Raw genomic sequence first — 23,132 nt, forward strand, 5'->3', positions numbered from 1 at the left:
TAAGTGGGTCCCACAGCATATGGAAGACCTGGCTGCTGAGGAGATCTGCCTCTCAGTCACGCAGAGATATTGAACACTTTACCCCCTCTTTTCTCTCCACTGAAAAAAGTGGGGGCTTTACCCCCCTTTTCTCTCCACTGAAAAAAGTGGGGGCAGAAGATAGAGGCAATTAGTATACTATGCTAAAGATTGTACTTATAGGGCTGGGATGTTATTAAGCTGCTAGTGTTCTTGCCTAGCATACACAAAGCTCTAGGTTTGATCTCCAGCAGTGCCAAAATTGGATGTGGTGTGCCTGCATGTATGTCTACACCAAGTCGATACCTGGTACCTGCAGAGGACAGAAGAGAGCACTGTACTAGGTCACCTAGAACTAGAGGTACAGAGGGTTTCAAACTCTCATAAACTTCCATGTAGGGGCTGGGAATAGGACTGCAGCAAGTATGAGGGCAGCCTGGGAGAGAGTGAGACCTTAGCTCAAAATAACAGCAAGTGTTGTCTTTAATCTCAGCACCTAGGAGGCAGAGCTGGGTGGATCTCTGTGAGTTCAAAGCCAGACTGGTCCACAAGGCAAGCAGCAGACCAGTCAAGGCTACTTACTGAGATTGTCTCAACAACAGCAACAAGCGGATACAGATCAACAGCAATTTGGGTCACTGGCACTTCACAGCTATAAAAAAATCACACCAAACTCTAACAGACATGCTTTCCAAAGTTCTCAATATAAAATTTACTTCTGTAATGTCCTTGAAACAATAACTTATACATCTACCCACCAAAATGTATTACAAAAATGTAATATGGTCAATTACTAAGCAATTAAACTTCTAATTGTATATTCTTCTATATTTCACAACGTATTTGAACTAAAATGAAACTTCATGTTGGATCAGATACACTATTGCTCCCACACTTTTAACAAATAAGTCACTTGCTTAAATAAGTCAAGTAAAAAACTGAGATTAAAATATAATATTCCATCTGAGAATAAGAACATGCCCATTTCTTAACAACTGGAACTGATCACTCACCTGAGACCATGGTCTGTGATCTGATAACATCCAGATAGACTGAGAAACAAAAGTACTCGTCCAGTCTCTTGGTCAGACTTTTCACTCCCAAAATAAATTAAGTCTTTTCCCCTGGGCAATGTAGTCCTTAATGCTTTTCTACACATTGCAGAAGTCGCTGGGAGTGTAGACATAGTCCTTAGAGCTGTCCCTGTGCAACAGAATGAATGGCCACAATATGCAAAGGCTGGAGAAGCACAATGCTGCTGCCAACAGACACTAGTCCTTAATCCCACAAAGTCCTTACTGTAACAACCAGATGAGGAACAACCGAAGTTGGAGGCTGTTTCCATTACACAGAGACTTTCAACATTTCTGTGCCTCCATTCTACAGCATCTTCAATATCAGCCAAATCTTCAGCATCTAGCATCCACACGTAAGGAGAAGTGAAACTGTCAGAAGACACAGGTTTAGTCCAAGTGTGCTCATTGTCTATTTCTTCACCAACTCCTTTGTCAGTTAAATTGTGCAAACAGGCATACTGCTTGGGGGATTGCATGGTAATGTCTTTATTTGTCCAAGGAGTTGAAGTAGCCTTGCCTGCACTTTTCAAAAAGCCACTCTGATGAGATGTCAGAACTCCAAGAGCTCTAGAAATCTTCTCTAGAGCCATATCTGTGATTTTTTCACATCCAGACAGATCAAGATGCCGAAGATTCTGGCAGCAACCAAGCCAAGACCAACTACAAGAGGGAGCAAGACTGTTAAATTCCTCAAAAGCATTAAACTACACACACACACACATACACATACATACATATACACACACACACACACACACACACACACACACACACACACAGAAGCCTTAGAACTATTTTAAATACAAAATCATCACTTAAACATTTCTGGAATTTCTATCATCGGGAAATATTTTTAGTGCTAGGAATACAAAAACGATACTAAGGCAAGTAATTAAAAAACAAGTATCATTGCTAACCGAGTAGAGGATAGGATGAGAGAAAGACATGAATGGAAGAGACTTAAGTTTCCTGTTCTAAAAGTAAGCAGTAGAGGAAAGGCAGCATACACATGAAAAAAAAAGTAACTACTACATAATGAAGACATAGAAGAATCAAACTGTAGAAATGGGTAGAAGAATCAATCTCTCTCTTCCTCTGAAATAAGATATTTCAGAATTGGAAGAAACAGGAAGCTAAAGCAAAAAGAAAACTAGCAGTCTCCAAGAAAGAATCATTTGCAAAGAATATGGCTTGAACAAACTGGTACTAAACTAGAAAAACCATTAATTAAAAGGGAGCTTTGACAAAAGGTACTCAAAAACTGAAATAAAACCTTGAAAACGGGTAATATTGATCTAGACAGTTACAAAGCAAGGTTCATAAGCTTAGGCATGACATACAGATGGCAGTACCAATGTTCTGGATCAGCTGCCATATGTGAACAAGAGGCAAAAACTTGGGAGTGTTCTATCAAGTTATAGCTATACATGGCAGGAATTTAGTAGGAATATATAATAGTATGAGTAAACAGTGATTATACAAACAAGAAAATAGGGAATATTTTTACTGATTTCATAGTCAAAATTTATTATATTTAGATATTTAAAAATAAATAACCTGTCAAATGCAGAATCAGAAATATCAGTCTGGGTAAGATCCAGATGTTCCAGGTTAGGACAAAGCTCTAAAATCTGCCTAACCTAAGAAAGAAAAGAAAAGTCACCATGAGGACATATAGAGCTTTAGATAAGCAACAGACAATACTAAATATAACCCACTGGTTTTTCCTAAGTCTATATGCATACCGAAGAAAAAAAATTCCCTCAAAGAACACATTAAAATAGACATACTCTGCTCAAATTCCTTTTTGGTTTGTGTGGTGTACGTGGAGACCAGAAGTTAATCCCCAGTGTCTTCCTCCATCATCTCTCCCTGAACTCTAAGGCCACAGGTTCTACTAGTGCAGCTGCCAATGAGCACCAGGAATCTGCTGTCTCTGCACCATTTCCCCTGGCCCCCCAGCACTGTGGTTACAGACACATGCCATTATACACATATCTGTACATGCTGGGGATCCAGACTCAGGTCCTTGTGCTTGCACAAAAGGCACTTTACTAAACAAGACATTTACCTCTCCAGTCCCTGAGCTCAAATTTCTAGTAATCTTCTTAAAGAGTCTTAGAAATTAGACCCAGAAAAGTCTGCATTTTTAAGGACTACCCAAGGATTTTATGTATGAAGTCTTTAACTTTTATAAAACTGGTTTCATCTCACTTGTCCATCTTGCCATGCCTTACATGTTATAATAAACTATATAGAACTAAGACTCACCATTTTACATCTATAAATCCAAATAAATGATTACCTGCCTAATTTCAGTTCCATCATCTATAGCACAGGCTATGATTCCTAAGCTACAAAGAATACTCTAAGAAATGAAATTATATGAAAGCAAGCAGTGTACACCTACCTACCCATGGGAAGACACTCTGTTCTTTCCCTCTTAAACAAACATCAATAAGCAAACCAAAGTTGTCTCACTGCTATTTTTCATAATACTCAAGCTAGTATTCATTTGTACATACCATTTTGCTGGAGACTGCAGAGCTGTATGCTAACACTAAAGTTTTTACAGAGGTACCAACATATGGCAGAACATTATGAATTAAGCCATGGAGTAAACGTTTTTCCATTTGTGCAATGCTGATAGCAATCGATTCCTCTGCAGACTCTTCTGTAAAATGAATTCAAACATCTAAGAACTAGATACACCATTGTAAGTAGGCCACCCAAAGGATGCATCAAATACTAGATAGGAAATACTCTATGCTGCCTTCAAACTCCCTTCACAAGCAATTTCACTTTCAGACAAGAAAAAGTTCTGAAGAGAATTCTGAATAGTCAAAGAACTGTAAAAATTCAAGAGACTACAATTTGTTACAAATAAATGATCTATAGATTCTTAAAGGTAGCATCAATTATTCTACCTAATTAAAAGGATACAGAGCTAGAAGAGATGTGAAACAACTCCATTAACCTTATCATCATGAATCTTCAAGCAAAAGAAGACACTTTCACTCTTAAGAAGTTAAACATGAGCATGGCCTTTTGCACTTGATTTTGCAATTTCTATAGAGCTTGAATGTTTATAACAAGTTATACCTCTCTAACAACAAACAAGCAAACTACAGCTTTAGTTTGACAAACAGTGTTTTCATAGGATGGGTGAAGGCCTGAGTTTAAGCCCCAATATTAAGGAAAACAAAAATTTCTACAACTCCAATTTTATAAAAAGAAAAGCAAACTATAAATGGACCTAAAATCTCTATCACCTTTCAGGATCCTATCTTTAGTATACTTACGTAAACTCTTAACCTGAATTATCTAAGCACAAAGCACCTTAATATATTAAAGATTTATTTAAAATAAAATAGAATATAGTAGCTAAAAGGAATCTATGTGAAAAGAGTAACAGCTAAATATTTTTTCAAGTATTTTATAAATAACTTAACTTGGTATTAAATGTCCTTTACTTGGACACTATCACTAAAAAAAAATCACTTCAGCAAACCTTATTTATTCTACCACACTTTTATTCCTAATTCATTCTTTTCCCCCCATGGCCCTCCCTACCTAGGTGTGCTTTGTTTACTATAAAATCTAAAATACACACTCTACTGCCTGCCACAGGTAAGCATATGATTGAAGCTAATGAAAACAGATCTCTTCCTTATTAAACAAATTTTCAAACTCCTGAAACTATACCAAAATGTGCCCTCTTCAACTCATGAACATCTGAAACACAGTAGCTGTCAAAGTAAAATCACTGTTGTTCTTATTTTCAACAAAGGTCATCGACCAAACCAGCTTACTTATTTTAGCTTTGTAAACAGAAACTTCTTAAAATTTCTCATTTATAAATTTTTCACCGTTTTATGATCTTTTAGAAAATACTATGTAAAATAGTATCTAAGACAGAATCTGCCTTCCTCCTCTATATTCCCAAGCATCATCTATGCATCTCTATTACAGGATTTTCATTTGTACCTTGAAGGAAGAACTATGTATTCTAAATTCTCCCTTACTTTTATTTATTTAACAGTAGGGATCAATTTTTATCTACTCTCAAACTCTCCCTCTCACAGTACTTAATGGGGGGGACCCCAAAACTGTGCAACACAATCTTCACAAATGATTTTTCTGTAGTGCTGGAGACTAAACCTAGGGCTTTACAATGTTATGCAAGTACTCTACCCTAAGCTACACCAACCCAGTCTCTCATACATATTATTTCTTAACTCTACAATAACCTTGAGGCAAATTATATGACTTTACAAACAGACGAAACATCATCCTGTCTCGCCTCAACCACAGATGACTCAATAAATGCTGATGAACTGATTAACCGAAATCCTAAATCATATATTGTAAGCTGTGAAGCACTATAATGAAGGTAGTTTATTCCTACATAAAAACAGCCATCATTTTCTGACTTTGCTATTTTAATATAAAAACATAAGAGAAACCACTCTATTTTAAAAAATACTTCTAACAAGAAATTCTAAATTTACTTGTTGTTCCTTCAAATTCTTCAGAGAAGTAGGCTTTTTAAAAGTCTTTAGAAAACATAAAATACCTGAATTTTTTGAGACCTAATAATTATGAACTAGAATGTCAATTATTTAAACATCATGTAATAATTTTCATTCCAAGCATGAAATACCAGATTCATCTATATCGGCATCTTCATCCCATTCCTGAAAAGCACGACTTTCATCTTTCCTACTTCTCACCCATTCCTCATCAGGCTCAGTATCAAGTTCAGTGGCAGGACCACTATACCAGTCACCTATACAATGAATAAACAAGAGGAACAAAATCAAATTAGATATAAGGTTATTATAAGAAAGAATATCCTATTCACATCTGAACTTCAGGCAATGGCTACTTTTAGAAATATTTTTTAAAACTACACATATATAAGCAAAGGATTCAATTTAAAACATACAAAAATAATTATGACTACATGAGTTCAATTAATAGTAGTAATTACTAACCAATAGTATTTCCCAGAGTAACCTTTCTCTAAAACTAAAGAAAAAGAACTTCAAAAGCTTATATAGTTTGCTGTACACTTGCCATGTATCTGTTCTCTTGGAAAAGTTTTCAATGATACCCTTTATAAAAAATAAGCTTAATGATCATAACTCAGTTTCTAAGAAAATAATTATCAGTATCTCTAGGTGCAATTTAAAAAAAAAAAGAAAAAGACTTTCCTACAGTAATTTCACTTTGGATACAGTAACAGCCTCATTCTGATGACAACTAATGAAGTATTCTGTAGTGACTGGCCAGCAGTGCACAAGTAGGTAGGAACAGAAGTCAAGGGGCACACGGGCACATTGAGGTAAAGTGAAACAATAAATGTATAGATACTACAATTACAGTACATGTATTACATGTTCATGTAGAGACAATAACATTAATTTATTAAATTCTTAAGATTACATAGGGTTTCTCAACCTAGACACCACTGACGTCTAAGGCTGGGTAATTCTTTGACTTAAGTTGCTAATCTATGGATTACAAGGTGCTTAGCAGCAATCTAGGCCTCTACCCACTAGACAAGTTGGTTCTCAACCTTCCTAAATGCTTCAGCCCTTTAATATAGTTCCTCATGTTGTGGTGACCCCCAACCATAAAATTATTTTCATTGCTACTTCATAACTATAATTTTGCTACTGTTATGAATCATAATGTAAATATCTGATGAGACCCACAAAGGGCTAAGTTCCACAGATTAAGAACCACTGCACTAGATGATGGTATAATAACCAGAACTAGGACAAGCAAAGATGTCTCCAGACTGTAAATATCCCTGACAGGGACAAAAATATTATAAACAAAAAGAATTTTTAACCAAAGGTTTGGTCTAAATATGTTAAAAACAGAAAAAAAGTGAAGTAGCATATTTAAGATGCAGTGTCTTCATGAAATTAACACAGCATTATCACCTTTGATGGTACTCACACCATCATTTGGATCTGTCTTAATTCTTCATTAAAAACAGCCTAACAAGAAAAAGCTGACTTATTCATATGCGTTATTTGATTTTTTTACTCAAATTTCACCATCTGACAATATGAAAAAATTAATCCATACAAAAATAATAATTCTGATCACTCCAAAAACATTAAATATCTAAGAACATCTTATTTTAAAACTTCTTCAGGAAGTGCCTCTAACTCCAGCACTAAGGAGTGTGATGCAGGAGGATACAGATTATGAGGTCAGTTTAGCCAATAGATTAAGACACTTTTCAAAACAGTGCTGGCAAAGGAAGAGACAGGTGGATCTCTCTGAGCTCCAGGCCACGGGCTATATAGTAAGAATCTGACTTTTTACCAAATAAACTGTTTTTAAATAAGACTCATAATTTAAAAGTCAAAATTTTGTTAAGAAATATGTATTTCCATTGCAAAATGTCCTATAAGGGGAAAGTATACTTAAGACACTATTTTAATTCAGCAACAAAACAATGTAGTACACAATAGCTGTAAATATTTCATGACTCTTTTATGTGCACATGAGAAGAAAAGTTTCTCTAAACCTTCAGATGTGAAAGTAACTTAGCCCAATGAAATTAATGTAGTTTAAAGAACAATACATTAACCAAAAAAAAAAAAAAAAAAAAAAGAACAATACATTAGCCACCATTGTAAAAAGCTATGTTAAAGACAAAACCAGAGTTGGTTACTTAAAGCCATGACCAAATAAGAACTGTATGTATCTCACCTTCATATTTTATAGAACTGAGTCTATGTTTAAAATACTTAAATAATCCAATTATTTAACAGTTCTAAAAATCAATTACATTTACTTTAAACTTTTACTATTGAAAAATTCTAACCATAGTCATATATACGAAGATATAATATAATGAATCTGTGTACCCACTGTTTATCATAAACAATTATCAACGTTTTACCAGTGTTTTTTACACTCTGTCTGACATATTTTTTCCTAGTTATTCTAAAGGAAACAGTAGCAATTATATAGTTTACTCACGAACACTTCACCATTGCTAGCTCTTCTAAAATACATACTAAAACCACATCAACTATAAAATTTGTTTTTTGGCCAAACCCTCAAAGTTTCCCTTCCCTGGCATTACAGATTAATGGCTGTGAGTATCTGTCTAGAAAGGCAGATTGAAATATTTTTTAAACAAATTGAAAGTCCCATTTACCTACCTCTGGCCCAATGAACAGGGTAAAGATGTCTCCACAAAGATCCTGTTTTTGCCAGCTGAGACCACTTAGTACTGACTTGACTGCATCGACACAATTCTTGAGGATTAAGATAACTGAAAATGGACAGCATTACCTCAGGAGGAAGATGGGTTATACCTGTGGAGTGTTCTGACACTTCCGCTTCTGAAATAAAAAAGAAAATCTTTAACATTAAGGCTGCGTGAGCAATGCAGTAAGAAATTATAATCACACAAGTAAAAGCCAGTGCCTGAAGTTAATTCCTTCCTGCTTGCAACATGTGAAAAGGAAATAACACGTATTAGAGGTAACATGGGGATGTTGAACTTGTTAAGAACCCGTAGGGTTAAACTATCATGGCCCAGATCATACTTCATCAGTTGGAGCTACAATAATGAACACAGAATTGACTTCCTCTTACAAAGGCGTCATAGAAAAAACAATACTCACTTTGTAGTATAAACAGCATCATTTGAAAAAGGAACCAAACAGGTTATACTGCTTTAAATCAGCAAGCATATACTCAGGCAGATTATTAGATCTACAAGGCATTGTTAATGACACACACGCTCATATTTGCTATTCATGCATTAAGGCTCCTGTTAGTTCCTTCCTAGTGTTCCCTCTTTGATTTTGACATTCCATGTAAAAGGTCTATGAAATCTGATTTTTTTAATATACAAATGCCTTAACCTATTTAAACTATGTGCCAATTCAATAAGCATAAATGTCCCTGGTGCACTGGTAAGAAATCTTTTGTTATTAAGTATTGTAGAAAGTCACTAGGTAATCAACTTCCTATGATCCTGTAATGTGGTAGCATTTTTCCAAAGAAAAATGAAAAAAAGAATGAGTTGTCTCCAAAGTACTATAAAGAATTTGAGAATCTTGTATATCTGGTTCTTCACAAAGAACACTTATACAAACACTATGATCAAACTACTTTAAACTGCCACTTCTGAAATGCCAAATATTTTAAACATAATGCTGCTATAATTTGCTTTGAAGGAGAGGGAAAATTAAATGTGTGTGATGCTTTTAAATTCCATCTTATAGTAACAATTAAACAAGACATAACAGGCTTTGGTGTGGTATCTAGGGCACAAGCTGTATTTCAAGAGTAAAGCTCATAAGCTTTATGGGTTTAGTCATAGCTTCAACTTATAAAATTATTTTTGTTTAAACATGAATCTGACTACTTTAGTATTGGAAAAATACCAATTTCAAAAAATTTTACAGGACTAACACTGTCATTACATATCTAGAAGCAGAAGAATTTCTGCTAGACTAAGGATGCCAACTATTTGGGTTCTTCTGTTTGTTTATCTTTTGTCTATGTAGCCCAGGCTGGCCTGGAATTTGCTATGTAGACTAGGCTGACCTCAAACTCAGAGACCTGTCTGTTTCTGTGCCTCCAGAGTGCTGGGATTAATGGTGTGCACAACCACACCTGGAACCAACTATATTTTTAATGTTTTAAAAAGCAAAGCTATTGAGATAAATAAAAATAAAAATAAGTAAACAGTCTATTAGAAAAGGTAAGCATCTATTTTATTTGCATTTCTTGTATGAATTCTTAAAGTAACTACACAGAAAAGCTTTGCTTTGCTTCTCTCATACTCACTATCCTGAACATTACTGGAGATATACTGAGAGAATGATAAACATCAGAAGATGAAAATAAAATTATAAATGTTCCTTTCCTTAACTCAAAATGAAGTTATATCCCCAATAAATCCATCCTAAGTTAAATTTGACCAGGAACAAAAGTGTATCAAAACTTAGCAACCACCACAGCTGTTGAGCTGTAGAGTTATCAACTGTTCTCCACGAACAACGTGAACGACATGGTTGACCCCTGGAATGGATATGGTTGACTAGGAACCATGGCTCACTGCTGCCTAGTATTTAGACATTTACCAAGTTTTATACTGCACATAAACTAGGCTGAAAAATGATCAAAATGCAAAACTGAAGTATACAAATCACTTTCATGCCATTATAAAGTCCAAAAATTCTACATTGAATCCTAAGTCAAGGACAATGCTCTTAAGTTAACTGACTTTGAAAACTGATGAAAATACACAAAAATAAAAGATGGCCAATGTAAAGCTGGAGAGATGGACCAGAGGTTAAGAACACTGGCTGTTCTAGAGGATCCAGTTTCCATTCAAAGGAATCACATGGTAGTGCACAACCAACTATAACTCCAGTCCCAGGGAATCTGATGCCCTCTTCTAGCCGATGCAAGCAGTGAATGCACATGAGATATAGACATACAACAGGCAAAACACCCATATACATACAATAGAAAGAAAAGGAAAAAATTTAAACCTGTCAGTATGATCAAGAGAGCTCAGAAAGCTGTCTGATACTATAATACTACTCTGAACATAGCAGTCCTGGATTTTCATTGGTCAAAAATAGTACTTATTTTATACCTACAAATTCACTCAAGAATCACTATACTCGAGAATCACTATACTACATGAAACCCAAGCCTACAAGATGGAAGACTATAAACACTAAATTTTACAATAGAAACTACTGTCCTCAATTATATTTTTAAGTAAAAATAAATGGCTTAAACTGACTATAGAATAAACCTGACTTCAACTGTTTCTTAAATAAAATCTATAATTTATAACAAAATGTCAATAGCACTACACTAACAAATAGTTCTGTCAAAATAGATGAATCTTACCTGTATCTGATTTTTCATCCACAGAATATTTGAAAAATTTCTGTCGCTCTTCAGCTTGATTCCACAGACTGAGACCTCTAAGGAGTTCTGCAGTGTCCTTCTGAGAGCAGTGCTGTGCAATCACTTTCTTTTTGATATCTTTAAGCTCTTCATAGGTAAAATATTCCATTAACATGGGCTGAAAAACCTAATTTAAAAGAATTTGTAGGGAAAGATTTTCAATTTACTCAAAACCCTTTACTAATGACTCAAGTTCAGTATTATGAACATACATTTCAAAGAGATAAAAATTATAGTTATTATCACTAAACTAAACTTTTTAAAGAATATTAAAAAAGGATCTTTTTCTATGATTTTGCAGGCCTCTATACAATTTTAAAGAACAAGATTTTTCTGTACCAAGCTTGTTAAACAGTCAATCACTTTGTTATTTATTGTTAGATATTTAGCCCAATACCTGCCTGTGGTGATTTGAATAAGAATGGCCCCCATAGGCTCACATATTTGAATGCTTAGTCATTAGGGAATGGCATTATTTAAGAAGGATTAAGAGGTGTGGTCTTGTTGAAGGAAGGGCATCACTGAAGATGTGATTCAGGGTTTCAAAAGGCCATGCCAGGCTCTCTGTGTGTGTGTGTGTGTGTGTGTGTGTGTGTGTGTGTGTGTGTGTGTGTGTGTCTGCCTATAGAACAGGATATAGTGTATAATATATAATATTATATATATATATATATATATATATATATATATATAATTTTTTCTTCTCTTCTTACCCTACAGGATCCTTTACATACATATTATAGCTTCCAGTTTGGTGTTTTTATGGCATTCCTGAGTGTGCAAACGAATGGGTCTCTGATTTTGCCTTCTCTTTTCCTTCTTTTTGTTTGGTTTGTGCAATTCTGAGGCGTTAAGATTTTGCTTTATATTATATTATTATCCCATAGAAGCCTGTTTGTTTTCTAATGAGACAGAAAGGGGGTGGGGATCTACATGGGAGGGGAGGTAGGGAGAAAGGGGAAACCATAGCCAGGATATATTATGTGAGAGAAAAAGAAAAACTTATTTTCAATAAAAAGAAAAAATGCTTAACCTTGATTTAAGCATTGGATACATATTACAATATAAAAACTGATGAGATACCATCAAGTACCAATGAAAGATCACCAAATCAATTCTTCCCATTCTGGGAAGAGTTTAGAAAATAGTTTGCATTTCTTTTTATTATCAAGCCGATTATAAGGTGAAACCATATTGCAAATCACAATGTATGATTTACAGCTAAAAAAAAAAAAACAGTATCCAGAAGCCAAAAAGTTGGCTTAGTGGGTAACAGTATTTGCTACCAAGACTGATGACCTGAGTTCAATTCCCAGAACCCATGGTGGAAGGGAAACAATTCCCAAATGCACAATAAATGTTTTGTTTTTCAAACTAGGGCTAGAGAGATGGCTAGTTAGTTAAGACAACTTGCTGCTCTTGCCAAGGACCTGGGTTTGGCTTCCAGCACCCATATGATGACTCAAAATCATCTGTAACCTCAGTCCAGGGAATCTGATGTCATCTTTTGGCACACAGTGCTCACGCAAACATAGAGATGAAACACTCATACATGTAAAATAAAAATAAATCTCAAAAAAACAAAAAGAAAGAAAGAAAGCAATAGTATCCAGTCCTCATAGGATAGTTTCTCTGTATCTTATGCTGGATACTAATATTACTGAAAGAAGAAAAATTGTTTGCCATGTATTTACTGATATGCTATATTTCATGTACATGAGGCACAACAGTGATAAATTTAAAACAACCATTTAATTACTCAAGTCTACTCACGAAAAAAATTCTAAAAACTCTTTCAACCTAGCATACATAAGATATTTAAAGATTTACAGAATTTTCTAAAGGCTTTCAAAAATTAGTGACAATTATGAACATGTATCACAGTGCCATCACACATAAAAATACATATTTCTTAAGTAATTAAAGTCATCCATTCAATCAAAGTAGCCACCTTTCTAAAAAAATAAAATCTCACTGGATTCCATTCCTGTTCCCAAAAAGAAACAGAGGATTCACTCCATCAACAGAACATTTTCTTTTTATGCATTATTTTAAAGAACCTAAGGCAAAATTATATTTTCTGTTAAATTATGACTATAAATCACAACAAAGAAAAACTCTGCTTACCTCTTCTTCTTCTTTCATGTGAGGAAGAAAATCTCTTGTAAAAGCCTCCAATCTCTCTTTCAGCTGTTTTGCATAATTTAACTGTTCATACTCATTCTAGAAACAAAAAATACACATTTAGCAGGAAGTGGAGACATATATCATTAATGCCAGCACTCAGAAGGCAGCAGCAAATAGATTTCTAAGTTTGAGACCAGCCTGGTATCACAGCAAGTTCCAGACCAGTCAGGGCAACACAGTAAGACACTCTCAAATATATGCAAAGGTCTGCCTGATTCCAGGAAGTCAACTTAGTTTTCTTTTAGCATAAAGATGTCCTTAGAGCTAGGATGCAGCTCAGTGCCGGAGCACTTGCTAACATGTCTGATACTGTACCCTCAGCCTTGGCACCACCTCCCACTCACAGCCCTTAAAATAATAAGCTTTAAATTCCTTAGTAACTCTAATAAATTAATTTTATTAAAATATAGCAAGTATATTTTAAATATACTATAAAAAGTTTTTATAATATATTTTATGTTATCCTAACAGGCAACATATATTACTATCAACATTTCTAAAGGCAAGAAACTCACATTTTAAAGTAAATCATTCTAATTCTAGATACCTCTCAATAGTCAAACATTTCTTCCACATATGAATTAAAACCACATCTCCCTGCAACTTATCCATCTTTTCTCTCTCCTCAATGTAAAACTATGGGAAACTGACAAAATGATGAAATATTTAAAAATATGCTGATACTGTGGTGATTTGAATGAGAATGTTCCCCCAAAGGCTTTGGGATTGGAATTTTGGTCCCTAATTAGCGGCACTGTTTGGGGAGACCTAGGAAGTGTGGCCTTGCTAAAAGGGCAGAATTTGAGGGATAAAAATTCTCATCATTTCCTGTTAATTTCAAGCTCAGTCTCTCTACTTCCTGCTTCCTATTGGTGATTTAAGAACTGAATACTCACTCAGCTCTCAGCCTCTAGTTCCCATCACTACACCTACCTGCTAACACTCACACACACACACATACACACACACACCAGGCACACCGGGATGTTCATGGACTCATCCCTCTGGAAATGTAAGCTCCAAATAAACCCTTTGATAAGTTGTCTTGGTCATGGTGTTTTATTACAGCAATAAAAAGTAACTAAGACAACTACTATTTCATTGCTATTGTGGCCAGCTTTTTCGTTTAGATAATGTATTCAATTACTTTCCAATATTCAGTTCAATGTTGAATTCTGCTGAGATTTTATACATCCTTTAAGCATTATCCAGATGTATGGCTTCCAATTACACTTGTATCCTAATAATTATAAAATTTCTTTTTCGCACTAGTTCTTTCTTTGTGCTCTTCAAATTCATCAATGCCTTCTCTTCCTATTAATAAATACACACTTATATTACATAAATAGTTCAGAATAAGCCTTAATCCCTAGCCTTCTTGCACATACAAAGTCCAATACCATTCTCACTCCTCTTTCTCTTTTCCTCTACCACTTTATATAATTACAGTATTCCATTGGTCTCATATCCTACTGATAGGTGACGTCATACTGTATGCTGTGAAAATGTGTTGCTCTGATTGGTTGATAAATAAAGCTGTTCAGCCAATGGTGAGGCAGAATAAGGTTAGGCGGGACATTCTAAAGAGAGAGAGAGGAAGGAAGAAGATAGAGCAGGGGAGACGCTGCCACTGCCAGAAGAAACAAAATGTAAAGACACCGGCAAGCCACGAGCCACATGGCAAAGTACATATTTACAGAAGTGGGTTAATTTAAGATGTAAGAACTAGATAACAAGAAGCTTGCCATGGCCATAGTTTAAAATATTAGCCTGTGTGTGTTTATTTGGGTCTGAGCTGCTGTGGGACTGACGGTGAGAGAGATTTGTCCTGACCACGGGCCAGGCAGGATACAGGAAAACTTTCAGCTACATCCTACATCATTTTCAAGCATGTCCCTTCACCTATATTTTTAACAACCACTACTTTGGTTCAGAAACACTGACTACATAATACATGAATATGATCTAAAACACCAAGAGTACAAGGAGTACTCAATAGAAAAGTAAATCTCCCTTCTGCTACTATCCAGTATGATTTCCTCTACTAACCAACCACCTCCCCTCTGGATATCTACCAAGTGTTCCTTCTTCCAGAGACTACTGGTAGAATTTCTTAATAATGGTCTTCAGTTTGAGTGTTCTCAGTCCTTCAAAATTAATCCTCCCTCTTACTGAATCACCTTTCTAAAGCAAAGTATCTAAGTAAAGGGTATAAGATGGCTTGATGGAGTTATAAGTTACTCCTATGCTTCATTGAACTGAAAAGGTTAAACAAAGTTTAACTTTCAAATATTTTTTAAGACAAATATTATTAAGAAAATGTACATACATCCTTATCCTAAACCATACTCACAAATGCATTTCATTTTCTTGTTCAATATTAATTTGTTTTTGAGATAAAAAATCTCACTATGTACCCTAGGCTGGTCTTGAACTAGTGACTCTCCTGCCTCATTCTCCTGACTACTAGAATTTCAGACAAGTGCCATACAACTGAAATCGTTGTCTTTAACCATTCTGCTTCCTACAATAGGGAAAAATAAAATCCAGTAAACACTATAGCTGCCATTCCATTTTTTCCCACTGTTACAGACTGGAGACAAGGCCTTGCTCATGCTAGGCAAGAACTCTACTACTGAATTATATCTTCCACCCTCAATTTTATTTTGTTTGAGAAAAGGTCTCACTATGTAGCCCTGACTGGCCTTGAACTCATAAATACACACTTTCTTCTGCCTCCAGAGTACTGGATTAAAGATATATGCCTCCATATCTGGCCCCATCTTTAATTTTAAATAAAATGTATGGAACTGAAGTGTTACCCTAAACAAAAATTATACCTTTAGTCATCAGTACCCACATTGATAGCTTTTTTTTTTTTTTTTTAAGAATTTGGCAAATGTTTGTAACAATTTCATGGTAATTAAAATTCCAACTTACAACACTTTAAAATTTGGTGGTCAGTATTCACCAAAAAGAAGACTTCACTAGGCATTAATAAAGAGCCAGTTTCCAAAGACTGTCACCATACCTGAGCCAGATCCTCTGAACCCATTTTCAATTAAATGGGACCTTAGACTCTGTCCTTAGCCTCTCAGTTCAATTTTGGGAAGAATCCTACTGAGTCAGTTTAACAATCATCATCTACTTTCAGTATGTGACTATGGCAGTATCTAAACAAATCCCTCACTACCCCCTCAGCCTCTACGATTTAATACCCTGGCCTATCTTCAGCAAAAATCCTAAAGAGTTAATGCAATAAGAATTCTCCTGGTCCTAATCTTTTCTCTCAGTAATTTTCCATCTACTAGCTCTTGTGACTTAGCTCTTAACTCCTGGTTTTTCTTGCATCCAGAGTTGAACTTTATCTCTCCGCCTTACTACAAGCCTCCACTGCAACCATTCTTGATGAACAGCCTTCCTAGGCATCATGAATAAATGAAATATCTTTAAAATAATACCATTTCCTAAAGTTGCTAATAAAAATTACAATGACAGGTTGGCACTATTTCTAATAGTTACATATGAATTTTCAACTCACCTTAACATTCTTCAGCCCCTTTTCAAAGAGACTAAGCATCTCAGAGAGTTTATTGTCAGAATGGACATTATAGATGGTCTGACTGCGTTGCTGAAGTAAACCAATAATGTATTCATTTTCAATTTGCTCATGCATTTTAAACTCCTTGAAAGTAGCATACAAAGACTGGAGAAGAGCACGGAAGTCATTGTTGTTGGAAAAGTTCGTTTTAGAAAGCTGAATAAAAATTTAAAAAGACATAGTAAATAGATGTAAACATAAGACAATGTAACAAGAAACATTCAAATGTATACCTAAATTTTTTATATAGCAAGATAGTTCCTTTACATCAATTATGTCATAGTACAAATAAAGGAAATTCATTAAAAAAGAATAATTCATAGATGTATAATTTTAGAGTCCCCTACACTAAGAAGATGTTGGCTGGCATTCTCAAATAAATACCTGGTGAGAAAGGAAAAAAAAGTCACATAGTTTACCCAAATAAAAATGATCAGACCCAGTTCCCTCCAAGTCTAATTTTCAATTACTCTATCTGTATCATAAATCATACCGAAGACACCTACATTAGAAGAATAAGCTTAGGATAATGTGGCTTCCTTTTCTTTGTTCAAAATGTTTTTCATGTTATTATACTACTACAATTTAAAACTGGGAAAATATTTCACTGTAAGTTTTAGTGTCAAGATGAAACTGATCTGTTTAGGAAGTAAGTATAAAATATAGAGCTATTAGATAGACTATTACTAGATAATTTAAGAAAACTGTACATATGTACACACACACACACACACACACACACACACATACACACACATTTTCTTTTTTGAGATAAGGTCCCTGGTTAGCCTGGAACTCACTATGTAAACCAGGCTGGTCTCGAACTCACAGAGACCTACCTGCCTTCTGTACCCCAAGAGCTGATGGAACTAAAGGCATGAGCCACCACAACCACAGGAGAAGTATATTTTTAAGAAAACTGACATAAATATGTAACACCTTAAGTATGCCATCATTTTTTAAATTCTAGCATTCAATTGGAGAAAAATTCCCATTCCAGTGTAATTCCAAGCTTTCACACTTAATAAAAAAATTAAATTCTAATACTAAAACACACACATCAAGAAATTTGTTTCAAAATTCAAAGTAAGCTGAGCATGGTGGCACAGGCCTTTACTCTCAAAATTTAGGGCAGAGGTAAGTGGATCTCTGTGAGTTCAAGGCCAGCCTGGTTGTGGTGGTTTCTAGAGATATGGCCCCCATAGACTCATATGTTTGAATGCTTGGCTCATAGGGAGTGGCACTATTAGGAGGTGTGACCTTGTTGAAGCAGGTGTGGCTTTGTTAGAGAAAGTGTGTTACTGTGGAAGCAGGCTTTGAGGTCTCATACATGCTCAAGCTATGCCCAGTGTGCCAGTTCACTTCCTGTTGTCTATGGATCAGGATGTAAAACTCTCAGCTCATTCTCAGTACCATGTCTACCTGGATGCTGCCATGTCTCACCATGATGATAACAGACTAAACCTCTGAACTGTAAGCCACCCCAATTAAATGTTTTCTTTTATAAGAGTTGCCATGGTCATAGTGTCTCTTCACAGCAATAGAAACCCTAACTTAAGACACTGGTCTATATACTGAGTTCCAGGATAGCCAGGGCTATGTACCGAGACCCTGCCTAAATAAATACACAAATAAATTCAAAGCAATATTCAAATATCTCATTATCTATATTAAATCTAACTTCTAGTGTTCAATTCTAATTACAAAATTCATTTTAAATGGGAAACGATTAGGTTAAATACAACAGGTAGATAAATTAGAGGGCAAATGTTACTAACACCAAACTTGTTAGGCTTCTTTCCAAAGTGTGGTTCTGTCTTCTTGAAGAGGAGTACATTCTAAGCTGTCTTACTAGCCTTTCACAGTAAGAACTGTGATGGAAGAACACTGAAAAAGGTGGCATTAAGACTGAAGTAAAGCCAATCTACACAGAACAGAAGTGACTAGGTATCTTCTTTAAAAGGCAGTAAGTATTATCATAAGAATCACAGAGATCCATAGATTCTGATTCTCTAAGAGACCCGGCTCTATCATTTATTTAGCTAGGGAACTTTTGTCTCTCAGTGTCTTTGTTTCTACTTTGTGTTAATTGGGAACAAAATGCTTATACTTCACAGGGTTACCATCGCTTACATATTCACTTTTATAAATTCAGATACTTCTTGCTCTATTTCAATAACTGGTGAACAGCTATGATGGGCTAGATACTGTCTTGGTACGTGGGAACACACAGGGAACAAAATAAAGACCTCTGCTGTCATGGGGTTGACACTCTACTGAAGAGAAGACAACAAATAGTTAACCATAATACATGAGTCAATCATCTAGAACAGGGTTGTCAACATTTCTGTAGAGCCAGACAGTAAATATTTAAATTTTCCCAGACTAGAGGCCTACACCAAATACTCAACTCAGCTGCTACAGCCCAAAGAGGAATCACAGATGACACGTAAGCAGATGACTGTTAATTTATTTCTATAAAATTTTGTATTTAAGGACACTGAAGTTTAAAGTTTCATACAATTTTCACATGTCACAAAATATGTTTTCAATGTAAAAATAATGCTTAGCTCCTTTTCATATTAAAAACAATTATGTACAACAGACTTGAAGCAATTCACACTTTAAATTTTAAGAATGTTCAGAAACATCATACCAGATTACAACAAGCTTCATTAGTGGCTAATATCTGCAAATAATACCATGGGTAATTTTGCTTCAATCAGGGGTGGGGGTGTTACGGGTGCTTAAAAAGTCTTAGTATAAGAGCATAGGGACATACCTTAGCAATAGAAAGCCATCCTAACAAGCAAAAAGCTATAGGTTTGTTCTCAACCCCAAGATGAAAAAATAATTCTTAAAAAGCATTAATAGCCATTAAGTTTTAATGTCCAAAAAGTACACAATACACTCATGAGTTAAGAAAGTCGTTACAGTTAACAAGCTAGTCTGTATTTGAAAGTTACTAACAGAGTACATCTGAAGTGTATTTTCTTCTATCTATACACAAATTATAACTATATTAATGGATGGGTTAATCAATTAGATGTGGGTAATTATTAAACAATGTAAATGTATACCATACCACTGTATATCTTGAATATATATAATTTTGTCAACTACATTTTAAAGCTGGAAAAAAATATTAAGATCTGAAAAGTGCTTTCTGGAGAAAAAAAATATTTATACAACAGGTGAAGAAAATAGCTTCATTTGTATTAAATAATTTGCCCTAAATCACATAACTATGCAACAATGGAGATTTAGCTTCTGTAACTAACATATGTCATAGATAAAATGTCTATCCCACACAGAAAGCTATCTTTTTGGATGCAAGACAGTAACTGGTCAGAACAAAAAAAGGTCTCACTGTAATGAACACTGTCCCCCAGGAGATAAAAAGGGAAGGTCTAGGGACAGTTTAGTTTGTCACCAATGGAGAAGTGCTAGTGACATAGGGTGAGTATGAGCCAAGAATGTGACTAAAACATTTTACAATGCAGAGGGCAGCCCCCACAACAAATTCTGTAGCCCAAATGTCAACAGTGCTTTAGCTGAGAAATGCTGCTCCAGCAAAGTGTTTCCCTAATACTGTTTATTACAAATGATCTTGTCAATCCCTCACTATATAAAATATGGTGAAACAATGTAGTGAAATCCAGAGAACAAACACTTCAAAGAGAATTCAGGAAAAACTATCTCCCTCTGTACATTTACATGTATTTACATTTCCACTTTCCTTTTTCAATGATATTTCTCATGCACAATGTTGATTTAAAACGAGTCATAAGATATACTGTGAAAAACAATGCTCTATGATAGAATGAAGGCTCACTAGTAGCCTACACAATAATATACACAGTCAACAAAGAACCTACATATAACAAGACACACACAATCAACAAACAGTAAAACAATAACCCGGTATTTTTCACATGAAAATGGATAACTGACTTGTAGTGTAGATATACACTCAATGAAGAAGCTTTTGTATGCCCTAGCCAAATTTATAGATGGAAAAATGACCTATAAATAAACTGTTTTGCATAAAAACAGTAATAACCAACAAGTGAGGAAGGCTAAAAATCATGGCTTTCTGAGGGAGAAAAAAATTTCTAGGATTAAAATTTAGGCTCTACTAATTGCTGAGTGAGCTAGGTAAGTTATTTAACCACTAAGACTATTTCCTCACTTTTAAATGAGGGATAACACTTGTCTTACAAAGCTCTTGTAAGGATTAAAGAAATAATGTCAGTATGTAGTAAGAATCCATTAAACTCCCTTTCCTTCCTGTCAGCTCAAAATTCAGTATTATGTTCACTAAGTCAACTGTCCAAATGCCAGTACATTTTTATTAAAAAAAAAAAACCCAACTGACCATAAAGCTACATTCAAGTTTCTGAAAGTAATCTATTCAACTCTGCGTTTACTTCTTCTTAGTTTTATAAAATACCCTTTTTTATAAATGATAAAAGTATATGACATTTCTTAATATCCTTATTTGAAAAACTTAAACACCCTCTAACTGCTTTCACCACTTAATTTTTTCAGGGGCTGGGGATGTGTTGCCTGTGGGTATGTCTATGCACACATGCCTATCTGATGCCCATGAGGATAGATGGGAGCATCAGATCCCCTAGAACTGGAGCTACAGGCTGTTGTGACCTGCCATGTTGTGCTGGAATAGAACCTGGGTCCTTTGGAAGAACAACTTGTGCCCTTAATTGCTACGCCATTTCTCAAGCCCCTCGCTTCAACTTTTCTATAACCTGTCTATGTATACATCTGGAGATCTCTATAGAAACCACTTCAGAGACGACTCCTCGTGTTCACTGTGGACTTGACCGTGGACTTCCTTTTGCTCCCACTGCACTCCTCTTGGACTTCTGTATTATCATAGATGATAGTGTGTACGAAACTGTGAACTCCTACTGTGAACTCCTAAGAACAGCAATCACATCTCACAATGACAACAGAAAAAAATTAATGGAATTAAGTCCTGAGGATTGAAGGGAATGCTGAAAATTGGGAAGAAAGTAGGGAAAGGATTATAAACCATTTGGTGCAAATTTTAACTACACATCCCAATTTGGGAGGTCAGTGAATTATGAAACAAGACTCTCAGAAGACTGTTACAAAACAAATCAAAAACTACTGTAGCTTTAAATGAAGAAAATTAAGTTGGGAGTCTTAATACTACTGACTTGGTGGTTATGGATCTATCACTAGTTTACATAAGGCCTCACCCAAGCAATCCAGGCCTACAAATCCCCAGGTATAATACAGAAACAAACAATAGTTTTACTTACACCAAAGGCCTGCTGTCTGCATAGCAAAGATAAAGAAACCTTTCCATACTACATATTCAAAACCAAATTAACAAAACCAGTAAGACAAAAATACCAAGACAAAACAAAAACTGCACATACACACACTATAGTCTGTTTTGTGGTTGCCAACTACCCTGGGCAAAGAGAGTATAGTAGATATACCCAGTGACAATCCATTAGAGAAAATCAGGTATCAGTTGCAAATGGCTTCTAGGTTAGGGATTTTGCATCCACTTCCCCTCCTCCAAGCTTATATTTTGTCTGGGTGACTTTTTTTATACGAGAAAATCCACAGGCAACATATTAAGCTATTATACAGAAATATTTAATGTAATCTGTAACAACTTAATAATTTGCTCTAAGTAAATTACTCAAAACATAGAAAAACTGATTTGATACTCCTAAAGAAAACACTTTTTGAATATACTGTGTTTTTACAAGTTCAATACTGGGAATAAAACTGAAATCTCTATGGTTTCTGGACATTCTTAATCAATATTTAGAATACAGTGAAATAACACACTTTGTAGCACTTTAGTTTCAACCAAAGCCTAGTTCTCATTTTGCAGTTTTCCTGGAGGTTGGTTGGATCAGATACCCTTGATCTATACAACCAAAAGAAAGATGACGACAGCAAATCTTGAAACGACAAAGTAATCAAAACAACCCTTCATTCTTTAAGGCTGTTCTACCATCACAAACCAGTTATTTTCCTACTTTTGCTCACAAAAGACATCCAGAGACCCTTCCACTGATGATTGGCAACGAGAAAAAATGATGAAATCCCCATGCGGTTCTTTCTCCTTCACTAAATTACCCTGGTCACAGTTAAGAAAACTGAAACCTTCAGTATTCTTGATGAATATAAGTGATAAGCTCATTAACCACATGCAATTAATTCAGAATTAGTGACTTTTTTACAATGCTGGGAATAAATCAGTGGCA

General features: G+C 35.1%; 1 protein-coding gene across 2 annotated transcripts in view; it reads right to left on the reverse strand.

Annotated features, from left to right (window-relative positions):
• Positions 1-23,132, reverse strand: part of Fbxl5 (F-box and leucine rich repeat protein 5) — a 40,750-nt gene that overhangs the window by 14,260 nt on the left and 3,358 nt on the right. For both annotated transcript variants that reach the window (XM_059275828.1, XM_059275827.1), the window contains exons 2-9: positions 16,798-17,013; positions 13,197-13,292; positions 11,010-11,196; positions 8,288-8,470; positions 5,758-5,883; positions 3,620-3,768; positions 2,652-2,734; positions 1,032-1,754 (exon numbers count right to left, since the gene is read on the reverse strand). In XM_059275828.1, the coding sequence (XP_059131811.1) occupies positions 1,032-1,754; positions 2,652-2,734; positions 3,620-3,768; positions 5,758-5,883; positions 8,288-8,470; positions 11,010-11,196; positions 13,197-13,292; positions 16,798-17,013 (1,763 nt within the window). The remainder of the gene's footprint in view (positions 1-1,031; positions 1,755-2,651; positions 2,735-3,619; positions 3,769-5,757; positions 5,884-8,287; positions 8,471-11,009; positions 11,197-13,196; positions 13,293-16,797; positions 17,014-23,132) is intronic.

Source organism: Peromyscus eremicus, chromosome 10, assembly GCF_949786415.1.
Source record: "Peromyscus eremicus chromosome 10, PerEre_H2_v1, whole genome shotgun sequence".
NCBI lineage: Eukaryota > Metazoa > Chordata > Mammalia > Rodentia > Cricetidae > Peromyscus > Peromyscus eremicus.